The sequence below is a fragment of the Pseudogymnoascus destructans genome (genome assembly GCF_001641265.1).
Source record: "Pseudogymnoascus destructans isolate 20631-21 unplaced genomic scaffold scaffold_11, whole genome shotgun sequence".
Classification (NCBI taxonomy): domain Eukaryota; kingdom Fungi; phylum Ascomycota; class Leotiomycetes; order Thelebolales; family Thelebolaceae; genus Pseudogymnoascus; species Pseudogymnoascus destructans.
This window is the reverse complement of record NW_020167530.1, coordinates 906,377-920,789: the sequence shown is the minus strand read 5'-3', so window position 1 is coordinate 920,789 and position 14,413 is coordinate 906,377. Positions and strand designations below refer to the sequence as shown.

Genomic DNA, 14,413 nt, shown 5'->3' with positions numbered 1-14,413 from the left:
TCGCACTTGATTTCTAATACATTTACCAAGCCTGGTTAGTCATGGAAAGTCATGGAAAATAAGAGAACTACACTCCTTTGGCATAAATAGGATTGCCCTTTCCTTAAGAAAGGGCAAGCAGACAATACAGTAAATCGACTAGCACATACTTCTACGTCTTTTACAAGCTTCCAAGCATTCATCTTGTTACTCCTTGTTTCTGAAAAGTCAGTGAGGTGTTAACCTCTGACTTACCCCTGAGTTCCCAGACTCAACATTTGTTGCAACTTGTCTAACCCACTTCACCACATCATACACCTGATTGCTGCGTTGTGGAATAGTCTAAGCTACAACCCTTTGGCTCTGTTTCCTAAGACAGTGTGTTGTCTTAGTAAATTCATCCCTTCCTTGGGTGGCTAGATTCTCATATCTGGTGCACTCACCATTACATTGCTCAAGTAACGATATCATCGTTGACTGGCCTTTTTTGAGTTCTTCCTGGCCTTGCTGAAGCTCCCAGATCTGGTAATCAACTTGCTGAAATTGCAACTCAATACTACTCGTATTAAGTCCTCGTTTCTCACTTTCCTGCTGTCTATCCTGCTGGTCTATATTACCTTGAGTATATCGGGCTTTTAAAAGCTCAACTAATGACTCAATACTAGTCGACGTCCGGTCTTCACCCTGTATATTCAAATGCTCATCTAGGATCATTTGATTATAGGAAGGGGAAGATATTCGCAGGCGCTTCTTGCGGCTTCTTCCTTGACTGACTGACTGGCCACGAGCGGAAGAAGTGCGTTGATAAACTGGCGTTAAGGTTTCAAAAGGAGGCGAGTTGATAGAGCTGACGTCCTCACAGTTATCACTTTGTAGCTCTTCGTCGTCGTCTACGTCAAAGCCTGAGAGCTCCCGCTGTAATGGTGGGTGCACCAGATGTGAGAATCTAGCCACCCAAGGAAGGGATGATTTTACTAAGACAACACACTGTCTTAGGAAACAGAGCCAAAGGGTTGTAGCTTAGACTATTCCACAACGCAGCAATCAGGTGTGTGATGTAGTGAAGTGGTTCAGATCAAAGCCTGAGAGCTCCCGCTGTAATGGTGGGTGCACCAGATGTGAGAATCTAGCCACCCAAGGAAGGGATGATTTTACTAAGACAACACACTGTCTTAGGAAACAGAGCCAAAGGGTTGTAGCTTAGACTATTCCACAACGCAGCAATCAGGTGTGTGATGTAGTGAAGTGGTTCAGACAAGTTGCAACAAATGTTGAGTCTGGGAACTCAGGGGTAAGTCAGAGGTTAACACCTCACTGACTTTTCAGAAACAAGGAGTAACAAGATGAATGCTTGGAAGCTTGGAAAAGACGTGGAAGTATGTGATAGTCGATTTACTGTATTGTCTGCTTGCCCTTTCTTAAGGAAAGGGCAATCCTATTTATGCCAAAGGAGTGTAGTTCTCTCATTTTCCATGACTTTCCATGACTAACCAGGCTTGGTAAATGTATTAGAAATCAAGTGCGACCCACAACTAGCTTGCTAATCATGTAGTGAACGTAAGAGAATCCCATAGAACCATCTCTTGGGTTCCTAGCCTATAGGAAGTGAAAAGGAGGTCCAAGGTCAGAGTACCTATAGACAAATTATGTCATAACTTAACCAATCTTGTGGGTAACTAAGGAGCGATGACGTGTAATGAATCATAGAGGGTTGTAGAAGCTTCTAGAGCTATCGTTCATGTTCCTAGGCCTCTAGTTGGTAGAGATATGCCATGTGGTAGTATTGGCCCACCCCCTTAAGGAGGAGATTTTCTTAATAACTTGTTCAATGAGTGTCCAAATGATATGCCGTGATGTATGTAGCATAAACAGATGTAGTAGAAGAGTTTGCAGCAATCGTTGAGTAGTATTGCTTCTGTTGTTGGTGTGATAAGCCAAGATATGTATGGTGACTTGTAGGTTTGAGGAGGAGATTTCTAAGTTTGCTCTTGAGTTTGATAGCAAACTGAGTGCAACGAATGTCAGTATGACACCCGCGCTCTTTGGCAATAGACTTATCATGACTTTTTGGAGGATTCCTCTGGTATTTCCTCTTTGCTGCAATGGCTACAGAGAGTGAGTCTCGGATATCCTGCGCCCACTGTGACAAAGTTAGAACAGTATTTGCTGCCTCACTTCGCTCCTTATTAAGTCGCTCCTCCTCACCAACAACGTCAATCCAGTTATCAATCTGGACAGTCAATTCGCTCTCGCTGTCTGTCTGACCAGTCCTAAGACTGTCAAGGTATGCCCTCCTCCTTTCAGTTTCCCGGCGTAATACTCGGTGAAGGCTCTTATGCTGCTTGCCGGTTTCCTTCGCAAAGTCCTCTTGAAGATGGGACCAAAACCCAGTCTTGCTACCTGGTCGATACACTTCAGCATTTCGATTTGCAAGCTGGAATAGGACCAGCACTTCAGCCTTCATCAAAGGGGCCATCTTAGTCGGAGAGCCTTGAGGATTGCAGCTTTCTATATGCTGCTGGGTTGAGAGCTGCGATACTTCTGGTGTTTCAGCTTCAATTTGCCCCTCAATCGTAGGCTGGATAGGCAGAGCAGGGCTTGCTCTGCTCTGGATCCCAGCTGTGGGCACACAGTTTGAAGTGCCATGAGCGACAGCGAGATCTTCTGGTACCTCTCCAGCTGTGGTTGGTGTCACCTTCTCCCCTCCAACACTCGGCCTCCCACTGCACTTGCAATCCATGTAGAGGAGCTCCCTCAGTAGGTCATATCCACAGGACATCCTAGCGACAATCCTGGCCCAGGTATCCAGGACCATTCTCTTCAGATCCCAATTGGATTTGGGGGTCTCCCTAAAGCAGCTAAATGCACACCCTTGCTGGCGTTGTTGTAATGGTGGGTGCACCAGATGTGAGAATCTAGCCACCCCAAGGAAGGGATGAATTTACTAAGACAACACACTGCCTTAGAAAACAGAGCCAAAGGGTCGTAGCTTAGACTATTCCACAACGCAGCAATCAGGTGTGTGATGTAGTGAAGTGGTTCAGACAAGTTGCAACAAATGTTGAGTCTGGGAACTCAGGGGTAAGTCAGAGGTTAACACCTCACTGACTTTTCAGAAACAAGGAGTAACAAGATGAATGCTTGGAAGCTTGGAAAAGACGTGGAAGTATGTGATAGTCGATTTACTGTATTGTCTGCTTGCCCTTTCTTAAGGAAAGGGCAATCCTATTTATGCCAAAGGAGTGTAGTTCTCTCATTTTCCATGACTTTCCATGACTTACCAGGCTTGGTAACTGTAGTCGACGTAAGAGAATCCCATAGAACCATCTCTTTAGGTTCGTAGCCTATAGGAAGTAAAAGGAGGTCCAAGGTCAGAGTACCCCTATAGACAAATTATGTCATAGACAAATTATGTCATAGACAAATTATGTCATAGACAAATTATGTCATAACGTAACGTATGGGGTAGTCGGACATACGGGGTAGTCGGACAAAAATGCCCGACTACCAACTCAGAACCTTCATACCTTCCACCATGAACATCCCACAACCATACAGTCGTGCTCAGATTGAAGACAACATCCAAAAGGCTGTCATTGCGCTCCAATTGAAGGAATTCAAATCAATTAGACTTGCTGCAGACCACTTCAAAGTTCCTAAGTCAACTCTTGCTGATAGGATGTCTGGGAAGAAAACGCGTGCTGTAGCTCACGAAATTGAACAAGCTCTATCAAATGCAGAAGAAAATACACTAGCACGATGGATTACACGTCTCACTGCCACGGGTTTTCCTGCAACTCCTATGTTGATCAAGGAAATGGCTGAAGAAATTCGCGTACGACGCGTCCAAATCACGTCTTCTCAAACCACTCTTCGGACCAATCCTACCCCCATAGGCCATGAATGGATCTATAGATTCTTAAAACGACATCCAAACTTTAAAGGGGTCTACTCAAGACAACTAGAGTCTGCACGACATAAAGAAGCCACTCCTATAAAGATTTCAGCTTGGTTTCGTGTTTAAAGCACGAATTGAAGAGCGAAAGTACAAGCCATGCAACATCTATAATATGGATGAGACAGGTTTTGCAGTTGGAGAGACTCAATCCACGCGAATAATTGTTGATTCTACCTTGAAATCCAATTGGAAGGTCACAGCTGGGAAGCAGGAGTGGATAACTGTACTTGAATGCATTGATGCGGACGGTGGTGCTTTACCACCTATGATTATATTCAAGGCTAAGAATACCAATTCAAGTTGGATTCCAAAGGACACCCCTACAAACTGGCACTTCTCAACAAGTAATAGTGGCTGGACTTCAAACAGTCATGGATTTGAGTGGTTGCGGAAGGTATTTGAGCCTGAGTCACGCAAAAAGTCTGGAAATCACCCGCGAATGTTGATTATGGATGGCCATTCTAGTCACATTACTGGCGATATGATTGCACTGTGCATTGAGAATGACATCGACCTTCTTATTCTACCGCCTCATTGCTCTCATCTACTCCAACCACTTGATGTTGGGGTGTATGGACCTCTTAAGCGATTTCATGCTCAGGAAGTAGATCGGTATACTCGAGCAGGAATAAAGTGAATCCAGCGCTCCCACTGGGTTGAAATCTTCCGGTGTATTCGAGAGAAGGGTCTTATACCTCAAAACATTAGAAGTGGGTGGAGGGCAGCAGGTTTAATACCCTTTCTCCCAGAAAGAGTTCTGGCTAACCTTCCACTTCCACCAACCGAACCACCTCGCACTCCTCAAAACTCAACCAATATCACTACTCTGGATCTCTCAATACTCCGAAGTTCTCCTCCAGATGGAACTGAACTAAGGCATGCAAATTTAGTATTTAATTCAAGTATGGCAACTTGTGACTCTCCTGCTTCACCAACTCGACGCTATGCCAAGAGAATGACTAGGCTGGTTGAAAGTCAGAATGCTGAACTCAGCATCCTTCGGAAGGAGGTAAAAGAGTACAAAGAGATACTTGAGACACGAAAGAAAAGAACTACGGGCAAGAGAATTAAGTTGCAAGGCGAATTTGTATTCAGTACCGAGGAAGTGTTGAAAATTGTCCGGGAGGCAGAGTTGAAGTCAACCGAGAAAAGACCACGTGGAAGGCCACGCAAACGGCCAATTGAAGAAGTAGACGAGGAAGTTAAAGAGGAAGAGGTAGAGAACGATTCAAGCGACCCAGAATTGGAATTGGAGGAGTGTGTGGCACGTAGGACTCAGTCAACTAGAGTAGAATAAACTTTTTGTCCGACTACCCCATATGTCCGACTACCCCATACGTTACGTTAACTTAACCAATCTTGTGGGTAACTAAAGAGCGATGACATGTAATGAATCATAGAGGTTCGTAGGAGCTTTTAGAGCTATCGTTCATGCTCCTAGGCCTCTAGTTGGTAGAGATATGTCATGTGGTAGTATGAGTGATGTCATGTAATGAATCATAGAGGGTTGTAGAGATATGCTATGTGGTAATATCGGCCCAGTAACTAAGGAGCGATGACATGTAATGAATCATAGATGGTTGTAGCAATCGTTGAGTAGTATTGCTCTTGTTGTTGGTGTGATAAGCCAAAATATGTATAGTGACTTGTAGGTTTGAGGAGGAGATTTCCAAGTTTGCTCTTGAGTTTGATAGCAAACTGAGTGCAACGAATGTCAGTATGACAGTGAAGCTGGGGAGATTTCCTGATGGGGAATTGCTTTAGCTGGGCAAAGCTGGGGAAGATTTCCTATCGCCTGGGAGGATTTGCTTTGGCTGGGCAAAGCTGGGGAGACTTTGCTGTCGCTCAGCAAAGTTGGAGGGAGATTTTCTGGATGCTGGGCGGTATTGCAGATGATTTCCTGGATGTTGCGCAGAAGGTGGGAGGATTTGCTTTGGCAGGAGGAAGCCGGAGAGAATTTCCACTTTGATAATCTGCTCAGATGATCTGGATGCAAGCTGCATCAACATGTGCAGTTTCCGTTGCTTCAATTTTAGGTATATCGGGAAGCGTAGTAGGATATAGATTGAGGAATTGTTTCGGCAGACTCTCTTCATGGGCAGAAGAGGAGGTTGTGAGGGTCGTAAGGTCGAGTGCAAGGAGGCAGGAGGAGAGGAGACTTGACTTCTGACTCTGAGGAGGCAGCTTCAAGGTGTTTTTCTTGGTGTTGTCACCAGTTTGTGTTCATATTTAGGCAGTGTTGATGAAATGAGAACAGCGCCCGGCTCTATGCGGTATATTTATCTGAGGTGATGCAGTCTATAAAACAATTAGTATAATTCATACTCTTTATCTTTCCTTCAACTTACCTTTGATTCTTGTCGCTGCCTGTGGTGAGGTTAGTAGTGAGGTTGGTGATAGTGGTGATGTGCACACAAGCTGTTAGTCTAGGTCACGTGACTGGAATCTCTGAATAGCTTCAATTCATCACCAACCTTACCACCTCAGCATCTTCACCATATACTAGTTATCGGCAACGTTGCGGGCATAGGTTCCTTTTCACTTTTGTCTTCAGATTTACTGTCTCTAGTAGCAGTAGACGTTTCATGCTCCCATTCTTCCCATTAGTTCAAGTTTTATCGTGGTTACTTTTCTCTAGGTCATTTTAATGACAATGGGCTATGAGCCAGGCCGCCGCAATGGCAAGAAGTCACAGAATAAAATGAAGGCAAGCTACACTCTATATCTTTTGATTATCTCAGGTAATGACTATTTGCACAGCATCACAAGCAAAAGGAGCCATCCTGCCACCAAGACCTGCTCACAGATGATGAACTCCCCTCAACTCTGATGGCCAAACGACACCAGTGCATGATGAGCAAGGCCACAACTATCAAGAAGACACTCCTCCTACCAGCAGCCGCCTCACTGGAGATGAAGTCAACAACACTCTTTTTGTCACACCAGTGACAACTAGGCCAATGCTGAGAGAGGCTGCCGAAGCAAATACTGCCCTATCGAAGAAACGCCACCAGAGCCACACTGATGATCCTAGCAAGAACCCTGGCACAACCTACCCTGGCTATCATAACTGCCACATTGCTGCTGAGATGGAACAGTATGGGAATAGGATCTCAGCCCGCGAAGCAGAGGACAAGTGGACTGAGATATCTGAACAAATTGATCGGGAAGCGCACTTCCTTCTCCTCCTGCATATGAGGCATGACCTTCTTGATATAAAAGAAGATGTCCTGGAAAAGGTGCTCCCAGAGTATCAATCGAGTCAACAGTATATGGGAATGTCCGTGTTGTCCTTATGGAAAAGGTCAAACATTACCGGTATTCACTCATCGAGGATCTTATAGTAAGTAATACATCTCCTATCTCAAATGTAATTTCTAACATATTTACAGCTTCACGTCAAGACTGCAATGAATGTAACAGATGGATCTGGTATTCGTTTTGCACGACCTTAGATGGCCTTGGAGATATGTTTCGTACTCGGTATACGGCTGCAAATTTTTTTGAGGCATTTCGATTCATACACCATTATATCGACCTTGAGAAAAGCAGCAACCTCGCCCAGTACTATGTCAAGGAACTTTACGTCAACGCTTGTGCCCGGACGAAATTGATGATGGACTGGAAATCTGACCCTAATCGAAAGGCTGTTAGCCTACACTCCCGAGAAAGCTTTACGGATTTCCTCCAATGCTTCCCCTTGATTGCGGATTACGATCAGCTCGACAAAGATGAGTTCCACGAGACCTTTAAACGGCGCTCAAATACAAAGGCGCCAAAACCTATCTTGAAGAAACATGCCCTTATTCAAGGACAAGAATATATCTTGAGTAGGGCTTCTCCGCTGCTGCCAAAGTGCCGCAAAGAAACTCTAGTCCCTGGGCGTAGTGCTCGGGCGATAGAGTGAGATGTTTGCCGCTCTTCTTGCGGTTAATTTACACTTGCTTTGGGGGGCATTCTCTTGTGCGCTGCTGTTGGGCTTGTGGCCTGGGCTGGGAAGTTGGCATTATGTTGCTGACCTCCTCAATATGGAACATTTTTGGACTTTGCTGTTCTGGGCTGGGCATTCTAGCTGGATATCTTGGGTTGAGGCATGTTTGCTGTCGGAATAAGAGTGGCTACGGATCACAATGGCATTGTTTGAAGCTGGATCTGGCATGAATACTGGCTATATGATAGAAATAATACGCAATGAAGCTTGATTCCCATGCCTGATTTAACACCTGCTTTCCTGTGCCTGCCGCCTCTCTTCTGTGTTCCTCTGCAGCTTGTGTCGCTGCCGTGATCAAAATGATCATACTCTTGGTGCTCTAGCCCACGCCGTCGCCGATCTATCCTGCCGCTGAAGGAAGGCTTCCTGGGCCCCAAGAGCTCTACAGATTCCAATGACAGATAGCTGTGTGTCTATCAAGCTATCTGCCCTTGGAATCTTGGCCTCATTTTTCAATTTCCTCACTCGCTTTCCTCTCCCGGTCTTCTTCACCATTTTCCTTCACCATTTTCCTTCGCCGTTTCCTTTGCCAGTCTCCTTCGCTGGTCTCCTCATCCGGTCTCCTTCGCCGGTCTCCTTGCTGTTTTCGACCACCGATTCTACCACCGTTCCCTCTGTCGTTTCTACCACCGTTCCCTCTGTCGTTTCCATCACCATTCGCCTCTGTCATTTCCTTCGCTGTTTTGTCTGCCATTCTTCAGTTCCTCTTTGCCTTTCTTGCTTGTAGCGTGCCTTTCAACTCTTGCGGCTTCCTTGCCGCCGCTCCAACTCCTGGTCCCAGGACCGCCCATTGCCTCATCCACGGCCGCGATGGTCCATTCGAGGAAACCAGAAACGCCCGCCCTTGGTCTCGCCCTGAGGACGGTGATAGTACTGTCCTCACTCCACGCCGACAGTGTCAGGAATGAGGAGTGAGTGCTTCCAGTCAGTATTAGCAGTCGCCGTCATGTACTCATGACGATAGTGTGGCCGGCGATGGCAATATCACATCAACGGCCCCAGGATCACAAACGGTGAGCAAATTTTACTGTCATACTACTGTCAATTTCCTATCTACTGTTCTAAAGCTTCAACTGTATGGGTTGAAGCCTGATCCCGGATTTTGGACGGTCTTCGGACCGGTGCACGGGCCAACTGACCGTGGGATGACCGGCCAGACCGTCCTCGGACCCCTCCACGAATACGTGGCACGCCGGTAAGGTAATCACGTGATATGATAGCCAGCAGGGGGATTGTATAAATATAGTAATAAATTCAAGATGGACCCTGAAAGGTTGTGTTACTGTGCAAACTGTATTCCATAAACAAACAGGGAGCCCTGTACTACTAACGTGCTATATCCTGACTAAACCGAGCAATTTGGAAGCATTGGAGTCAGTTGAAATACGAGAAACCAGCAGGCTTGATTCGCCAACGTTGCATGGCCGGACCAATGCTGCAGCCAGGGGATATTACTGCTGTAGTTCTGTAGTCCGCTTTCCAGCAATTGAGATCTGACAACCAACGACGATCCCCGTGTTACTGTGAGTACAGGGCGCGACTATCCTGTGTGTGGTCTACACAGTTACGTACTCCTTGTTCCCCCACCACTTAGCCCAAACATCAAACGCGATACTAGTTGGCAGGGGGTTGAATCCTATCTTTTTGCGCCTACTCACGACTATTCCATGCCCGCGACAACTTCTAATGGCACAGCCGATCATGCACATTGTGGATGCGCCAATACAGCCGTTGTTATGAAGATGGACAATTCTACAACAGCGGCGTCGACGGACATGGCGGACCCCAAGGATGCCAAGCACGCAGCATGCGCTTTTGCGAGCCTCCCGGATGAGATCATAGAACTGTATGTCTGATACGCTTCCATTGTTATCTTACTGATGATATCCCAGCATCCTTTCGACATGCGACCCCAGCTCCTTCGCATCTCTTGTTCTGCTTAATCGCAACTGGCGCAGGGTATCGCAACAAGCTCAACTCTACGCCCAACAGCTGTCTCGATGCCGATCTTATGCGACAAGCCATCGAATTATCGCATTGCCAGTTGACGGCGACGAGCTTCCGAGACTCCGAAAAGCATTCGCACATGAGGTCAAGCGCAACCTCTATGAAGCATATTTACGCCCACAAGAAACGATAATCAAGCTAGTGTCGACGTCTATAAGCTCTTCGGCCGCGTTGCCCGGAGGCGAAGCGTTCCACTTCGCATTCTCTGCCAATGGACAATATGTTCTCGCATATAGCACATCGAGGATCCATGTTCTTCGTTTTGTGGGACTGGATGTCACAGTTGAACGCGAGCTGAAGATCCTGCGACGACCTGCATCAATAACAATACTCGACGATGGCACTATGCTGGCTGTATTATCGATGGATCACCAGGTTGATCTCTACGACCTAAGCAACGGGAAGCCAAAACACATTCGAGCAATTGCCCTGGATCACCATCCTCGTACAATTTCGCTGTCCCCCGGAGGTTCGGTGCTGGCGGCAGCGTATGATGGAGGCATCGAGGTGTACTCTCTGTCAACTACCGCCTTAGCCACAGATAAAAGGAGTGTCAAGTCTGACGCAGCTGATTCTTTGTCATTCTCCAGGGATGGTATGCAACTACTGGGCACCACTATACACTCCAAAAACCCCAACACTGTCATATTAACAGCGCCATACTTCAACCCCGGCGAGTATTCACCGGAGGACAGCATTGGCCAGCTTTGGGCAACGTCAATTCTTTTTCCTAACAGCAGTCGAGACTGTAGCCATGCGGTCCTTCTACCAAGCGCCGCGGACTGTGGCGCAAACTGGACATTTACTTATGACCGAGCCTTTGAAACTTTCCGAGCTGTCCGCATTGACGACCTTCGCAACGGAACGACCTATTTTACTGGACCTGTAGCAGATTCCCCATCGACTCAAAAACTACTTCCCAACACTCTACCCGCAACAACTGGCTCAGGGGATTTGGTTTCTGCCGGGTTTCAAGGGAAGGAAATATGGTGTTACGGTGTCCCTGAAAATCTTGATGCGCCTCCTGAACCAACAGCAGAAACTGACTCGGCTGACTTTGGAACGCCTCTCAGCCATAAAAGTAGCCTTTCCGGCACTGGGCAACGGGAGCCCACCACTGCGCCCAAAGATGCAAACGGCGATAAAGTACCCAAGTGGCAAGAGCTCTCTAACAGATCTCGAAATGCATTCATTGAAGGGCGGCATGTTAGCAGTCTCGACGGAATTATGGCTCTGAAGTGGGTAACCTCTTCACCAGGTACTTCGTGTGAGCGGCTTGTCGCAGCTGCCCCTGGGGGTGTAGGTTATGCCCAAGGCCATGCGTTCGACCTGAATGGCGACGGCATAGCACCAATGGATGGTGGAAGGCTGTTACTCTTGGATTTTGACTACTCTATTGTAAACGGTGAAACGCGAACAATCACGATAGAAGTGGGCGAGAAAGAGCCGGAAGTACTCGAGGAAGAGCAGCGAGATATGGAGACAGAGGTTGCAATAGTTCGCAGGCGAACTGTCGCTCAATCAAGAGGAAATCATCCGGCTGTCCTTCGTTCCACCACAATAGCAGCACGCCCGGAGAGAGGTCCTGTCTTTCCTCTGCCAAGAAGGTTGGATGGGCTGCCAATGTCGGCACTCCGAAGACCGTCTGCCACGAGGGAGGCACTATCGCCAACAGACGAGACTTCGGAAACAGCATCTATGACATCAATAGATGACCAAGAAGCACTTGATGCACCGTATGCACATGGCACTCCTCGCTCTGTGGCAACATTACGACGTGCTGCAACTGCTGCAGCTATAAATCGGGTGCTTCATCCACCTCGTTTTGGGGTAACACCAGGCCCCCAACGGATGCGGCCTGCAGATGGTCACAACGAAGTTCCCCATGAAAGTGATGCGGATAACTGGGTCCCCCCACCACCGCCATATAGCAAAGATGACATACCAACACTTCCAGAGCACCTACGAAATGCAATTCAAGTCGGAGTTACAGGATTGCCAAGCAGCCTTCACCGATCTAGCACTGAAAGGAGCAGCGCGTCGACGGAGTCAAACCCCCTATCCAGTTTACGAAGATCCAGAACTACATATGTTCCAATGAGTAGATCCTCGGCGTCACCAGTGTCATCTCATTTATCCCTCGCCTCACCTGTTTCACTTCCTTTAGCCGTCGCCATACCGCGACCTGCTAGCTCTTCATCTGCCATCAGTTCATCAAGCGATATAGACCGCGAGCCTCAGTCATTCCAGACTCCAGCAAACGCAGATGATTTTGACGACATGTATGATGTTTCTCCCCAGAGGACACCTGAGCCTCCTGCGGCAGTGCCAGTAGCGCCAGCACCAGCCAACACAATTCCTCGTCGACCTGTGCGCCAGCCGGTGGTGACTATACCGGAAAGCCCCGTCATGAGTACTCCTTCAGTTGAACCTATGTCTCCAATCCCACGTCGCGCTATACCAATTCCAACAGTCCAGGATATTAGCGTGACGCCGGATAACTGGGATGGCGATGCTGGTAATGCTAGCAACACCACACCCGCCAACGAAGAGGAAACGCGAACCCTCCCCGAACAAACGGCGTCAACTGGTGGGACACAAGTACGATACGTGAGTATTGAGGCACCCCAAGGCTCACAGTTTACGGGCCTACCAACGCTGTCACCGATAACCCCACTGGATCTGCATTTCCCTCCCAGCCAGGATCCAGCTCCAAAGACAGACATCTCTCCAGATGCCGGCTCGGGAGTACCAGCACCTGCAGAATTAACTCCTGCAGATGTCAACTTACCGAGCGCATCATTGCTGGAGAGACTGAACAGTCGCGCTCAGAGACCAAGTAGCCAGCAACTGGCTAACCACCCAAGAGCTGCCTCAGGATCCTTCCAGCAGCTACCCGTCATCCAGCCACCCGTCATGCATCCAGTCCACCAGAACATGTACCCCGAAGCGCCCAAGCAAATGAACACCGGACTGCCACAATTCGGCCAGACCAGCTTTACAGAATTCGGACCGCCGCCCAGGGCAGCTACCGGGGCGTACAACGCGCAAACGACTATGTCCCCAATCTACTCGCCTCCGTCCCACGACCAAGGCAACCTAGTCGGATACCCCAGCCCATATGGTGACCAACAGCAATTTTTCCCCGGTGGCCTACGTCCCCACATGACGCGCCTAGAGACGATCTACAGTATCAGCTCCAACGGTGACGGGCCGGCACACACGCCCACCTGGCCCATAGCAGCAGGCGTCTCGCGCCGTGCCAGCCGCGCAGGGCGCAGCGCGGCGATCAATATGCAGCAGGCAAAGCAGAGGGGCTGGCGCGGGACGATGAAGCGGAAGGGGAAGAAGAAGAAGGATTACGACGTGGCGAGTAGTGCGGGGTGGACGGATGTTACGACGGCTGGTTATGCGAGTAAGAAGGAGAAGAAGGGGAAGTGTGCCATTATGTGAGGGGATTTTTTTATGGGATAGGCGTTGGTGTGTCAACCTCTGTCCATAGTCGAATATTTCGGTATATGGGATTTAGATAGCTTAGGGGGGATTTGCTACGATGGGAGATACCCGGGATATTGCCGCGAGGCTTTATGGATGCGATATGTTGTGTTATATAGCGCCTCTAGTGAGGCTAGCTCGATATCGAGTATTTAATGAGAAGAATGAATTTTATTGGGGATGAATTTTAATATTCCCTATTAACTACGTTTTCCAAAGCTTTCTCATAATGCCTGACAAGGCTGACATCTTCTACGCTGTCGAATCTGTATGTCCAAATTCCACAACAGAACGATAACAATATCCAAGTACCATTTCCTTGGTAGCGACTGGTTCCTAGCCCTAATACTCCTTCGCTGCGGCACGCTGTTCAATTTCCAGCTCCATTGCCCATGGCAACTACTTCTTCTACTTCAGAAACCTCTGTTTGCAACAGCGCCTTCAGCAGCCGTATGTTCCTCGACGGTAGCTGGCTCTTCAGCAAAAGCACGTTTCTTCGTCGCCAGCGATGGGTTCGTCCACAGGGCAGCTTCGTACGCCTGGGTGGCAGCACTGAGTTCCTGGTGGGTTTTTGGTACCCGTATCTCGGGAAAATCAAAGTCAGATTGGGCCGCTTCTAGTTGCTTGATATGTGCCTCTACTTGCTTGATATGTGCCTCCATCCGGTTGACCTTTTGCTACAATAGCGCGGTCCTGTCCCTCTCAGCACTTCTCGACTTGTCAGTCCCCATCTGGTTGACCTTTTGCCCCAATAGCGTAATTTTGCCCTTCGTGGCCCTTCTCAGAATTGCCACATCCCTCCAGGACGACTCCGGGCTTTGTCCTGGGCGTCTAGGGCCCGGGGGTTTACATCTCGCTCTCCAAGAGGCGTCCGCGTCTGTCTAGCTGGCAGGTCGCTTTCCAGAGTGGCCTCAAGGCTATCTAGCTGCTCCCATGTCATAAGTTCGTCCGTCATGGCTCTTTGCGGCGGTTGCTTCCTTCAG

The 14,413-nt window shown here is 48.2% G+C and overlaps 6 protein-coding genes across 6 annotated transcripts; 3 read left to right on the top strand and 3 right to left on the bottom strand.

Annotated features, from left to right (window-relative positions):
* Positions 1-1,804: 1,804 nt before the first annotated feature.
* On the bottom strand, positions 1,805-2,758 carry VC83_05120 (uncharacterized protein; the record flags this gene model as incomplete). The annotated part of the gene is made up of 1 exon (XM_024468745.1): positions 1,805-2,758. One exon carries the CDS (start codon positions 2,756-2,758, stop codon positions 1,805-1,807), a length of 954 nt encoding a protein of 317 aa, XP_024324020.1.
* Positions 2,759-5,697: 2,939 nt separating this feature from the next.
* VC83_05119 (uncharacterized protein) lies at positions 5,698-6,033 on the bottom strand (the record flags this gene model as incomplete). The annotated part of the gene is made up of 1 exon (XM_024468744.1): positions 5,698-6,033. The coding sequence occupies one exon, from the start codon at positions 6,031-6,033 to the stop codon at positions 5,698-5,700; it is 336 nt and encodes a 111-aa protein (XP_024323874.1).
* A 557-nt stretch (positions 6,034-6,590) lies between these two features.
* On the top strand, positions 6,591-7,844 carry VC83_05118 (uncharacterized protein; the record flags this gene model as incomplete). Its single annotated transcript, XM_024468743.1, has 3 exons — positions 6,591-6,678; positions 6,785-7,255; positions 7,330-7,844. The coding sequence occupies 3 exons, from the start codon at positions 6,591-6,593 to the stop codon at positions 7,842-7,844; spliced, it is 1,074 nt and encodes a 357-aa protein (XP_024323873.1).
* Positions 7,845-8,738: 894 nt separating this feature from the next.
* VC83_05117 (uncharacterized protein) lies at positions 8,739-9,127 on the top strand (the record flags this gene model as incomplete). The annotated part of the gene is made up of 3 exons (XM_024468742.1): positions 8,739-8,839; positions 8,893-8,941; positions 8,996-9,127. The coding sequence occupies 3 exons, from the start codon at positions 8,739-8,741 to the stop codon at positions 9,125-9,127; spliced, it is 282 nt and encodes a 93-aa protein (XP_024323882.1).
* A 106-nt stretch (positions 9,128-9,233) lies between these two features.
* VC83_05116 (uncharacterized protein) lies at positions 9,234-13,612 on the top strand. Its single transcript, XM_024468741.1, has 2 exons — positions 9,234-9,774; positions 9,821-13,612. Exons 1-2 carry the CDS (start codon positions 9,596-9,598, stop codon positions 13,386-13,388), a joined length of 3,747 nt encoding a protein of 1,248 aa, XP_024323881.1. The 5' UTR covers positions 9,234-9,595; the 3' UTR covers positions 13,389-13,612.
* A 160-nt stretch (positions 13,613-13,772) lies between these two features.
* VC83_05115 (uncharacterized protein) lies at positions 13,773-14,092 on the bottom strand (the record flags this gene model as incomplete). The annotated part of the gene is made up of 2 exons (XM_024468740.1): positions 13,773-13,796; positions 13,865-14,092. 2 exons carry the CDS (start codon positions 14,090-14,092, stop codon positions 13,773-13,775), a joined length of 252 nt encoding a protein of 83 aa, XP_024323880.1.
* Positions 14,093-14,413: the final 321 nt, after the last annotated feature.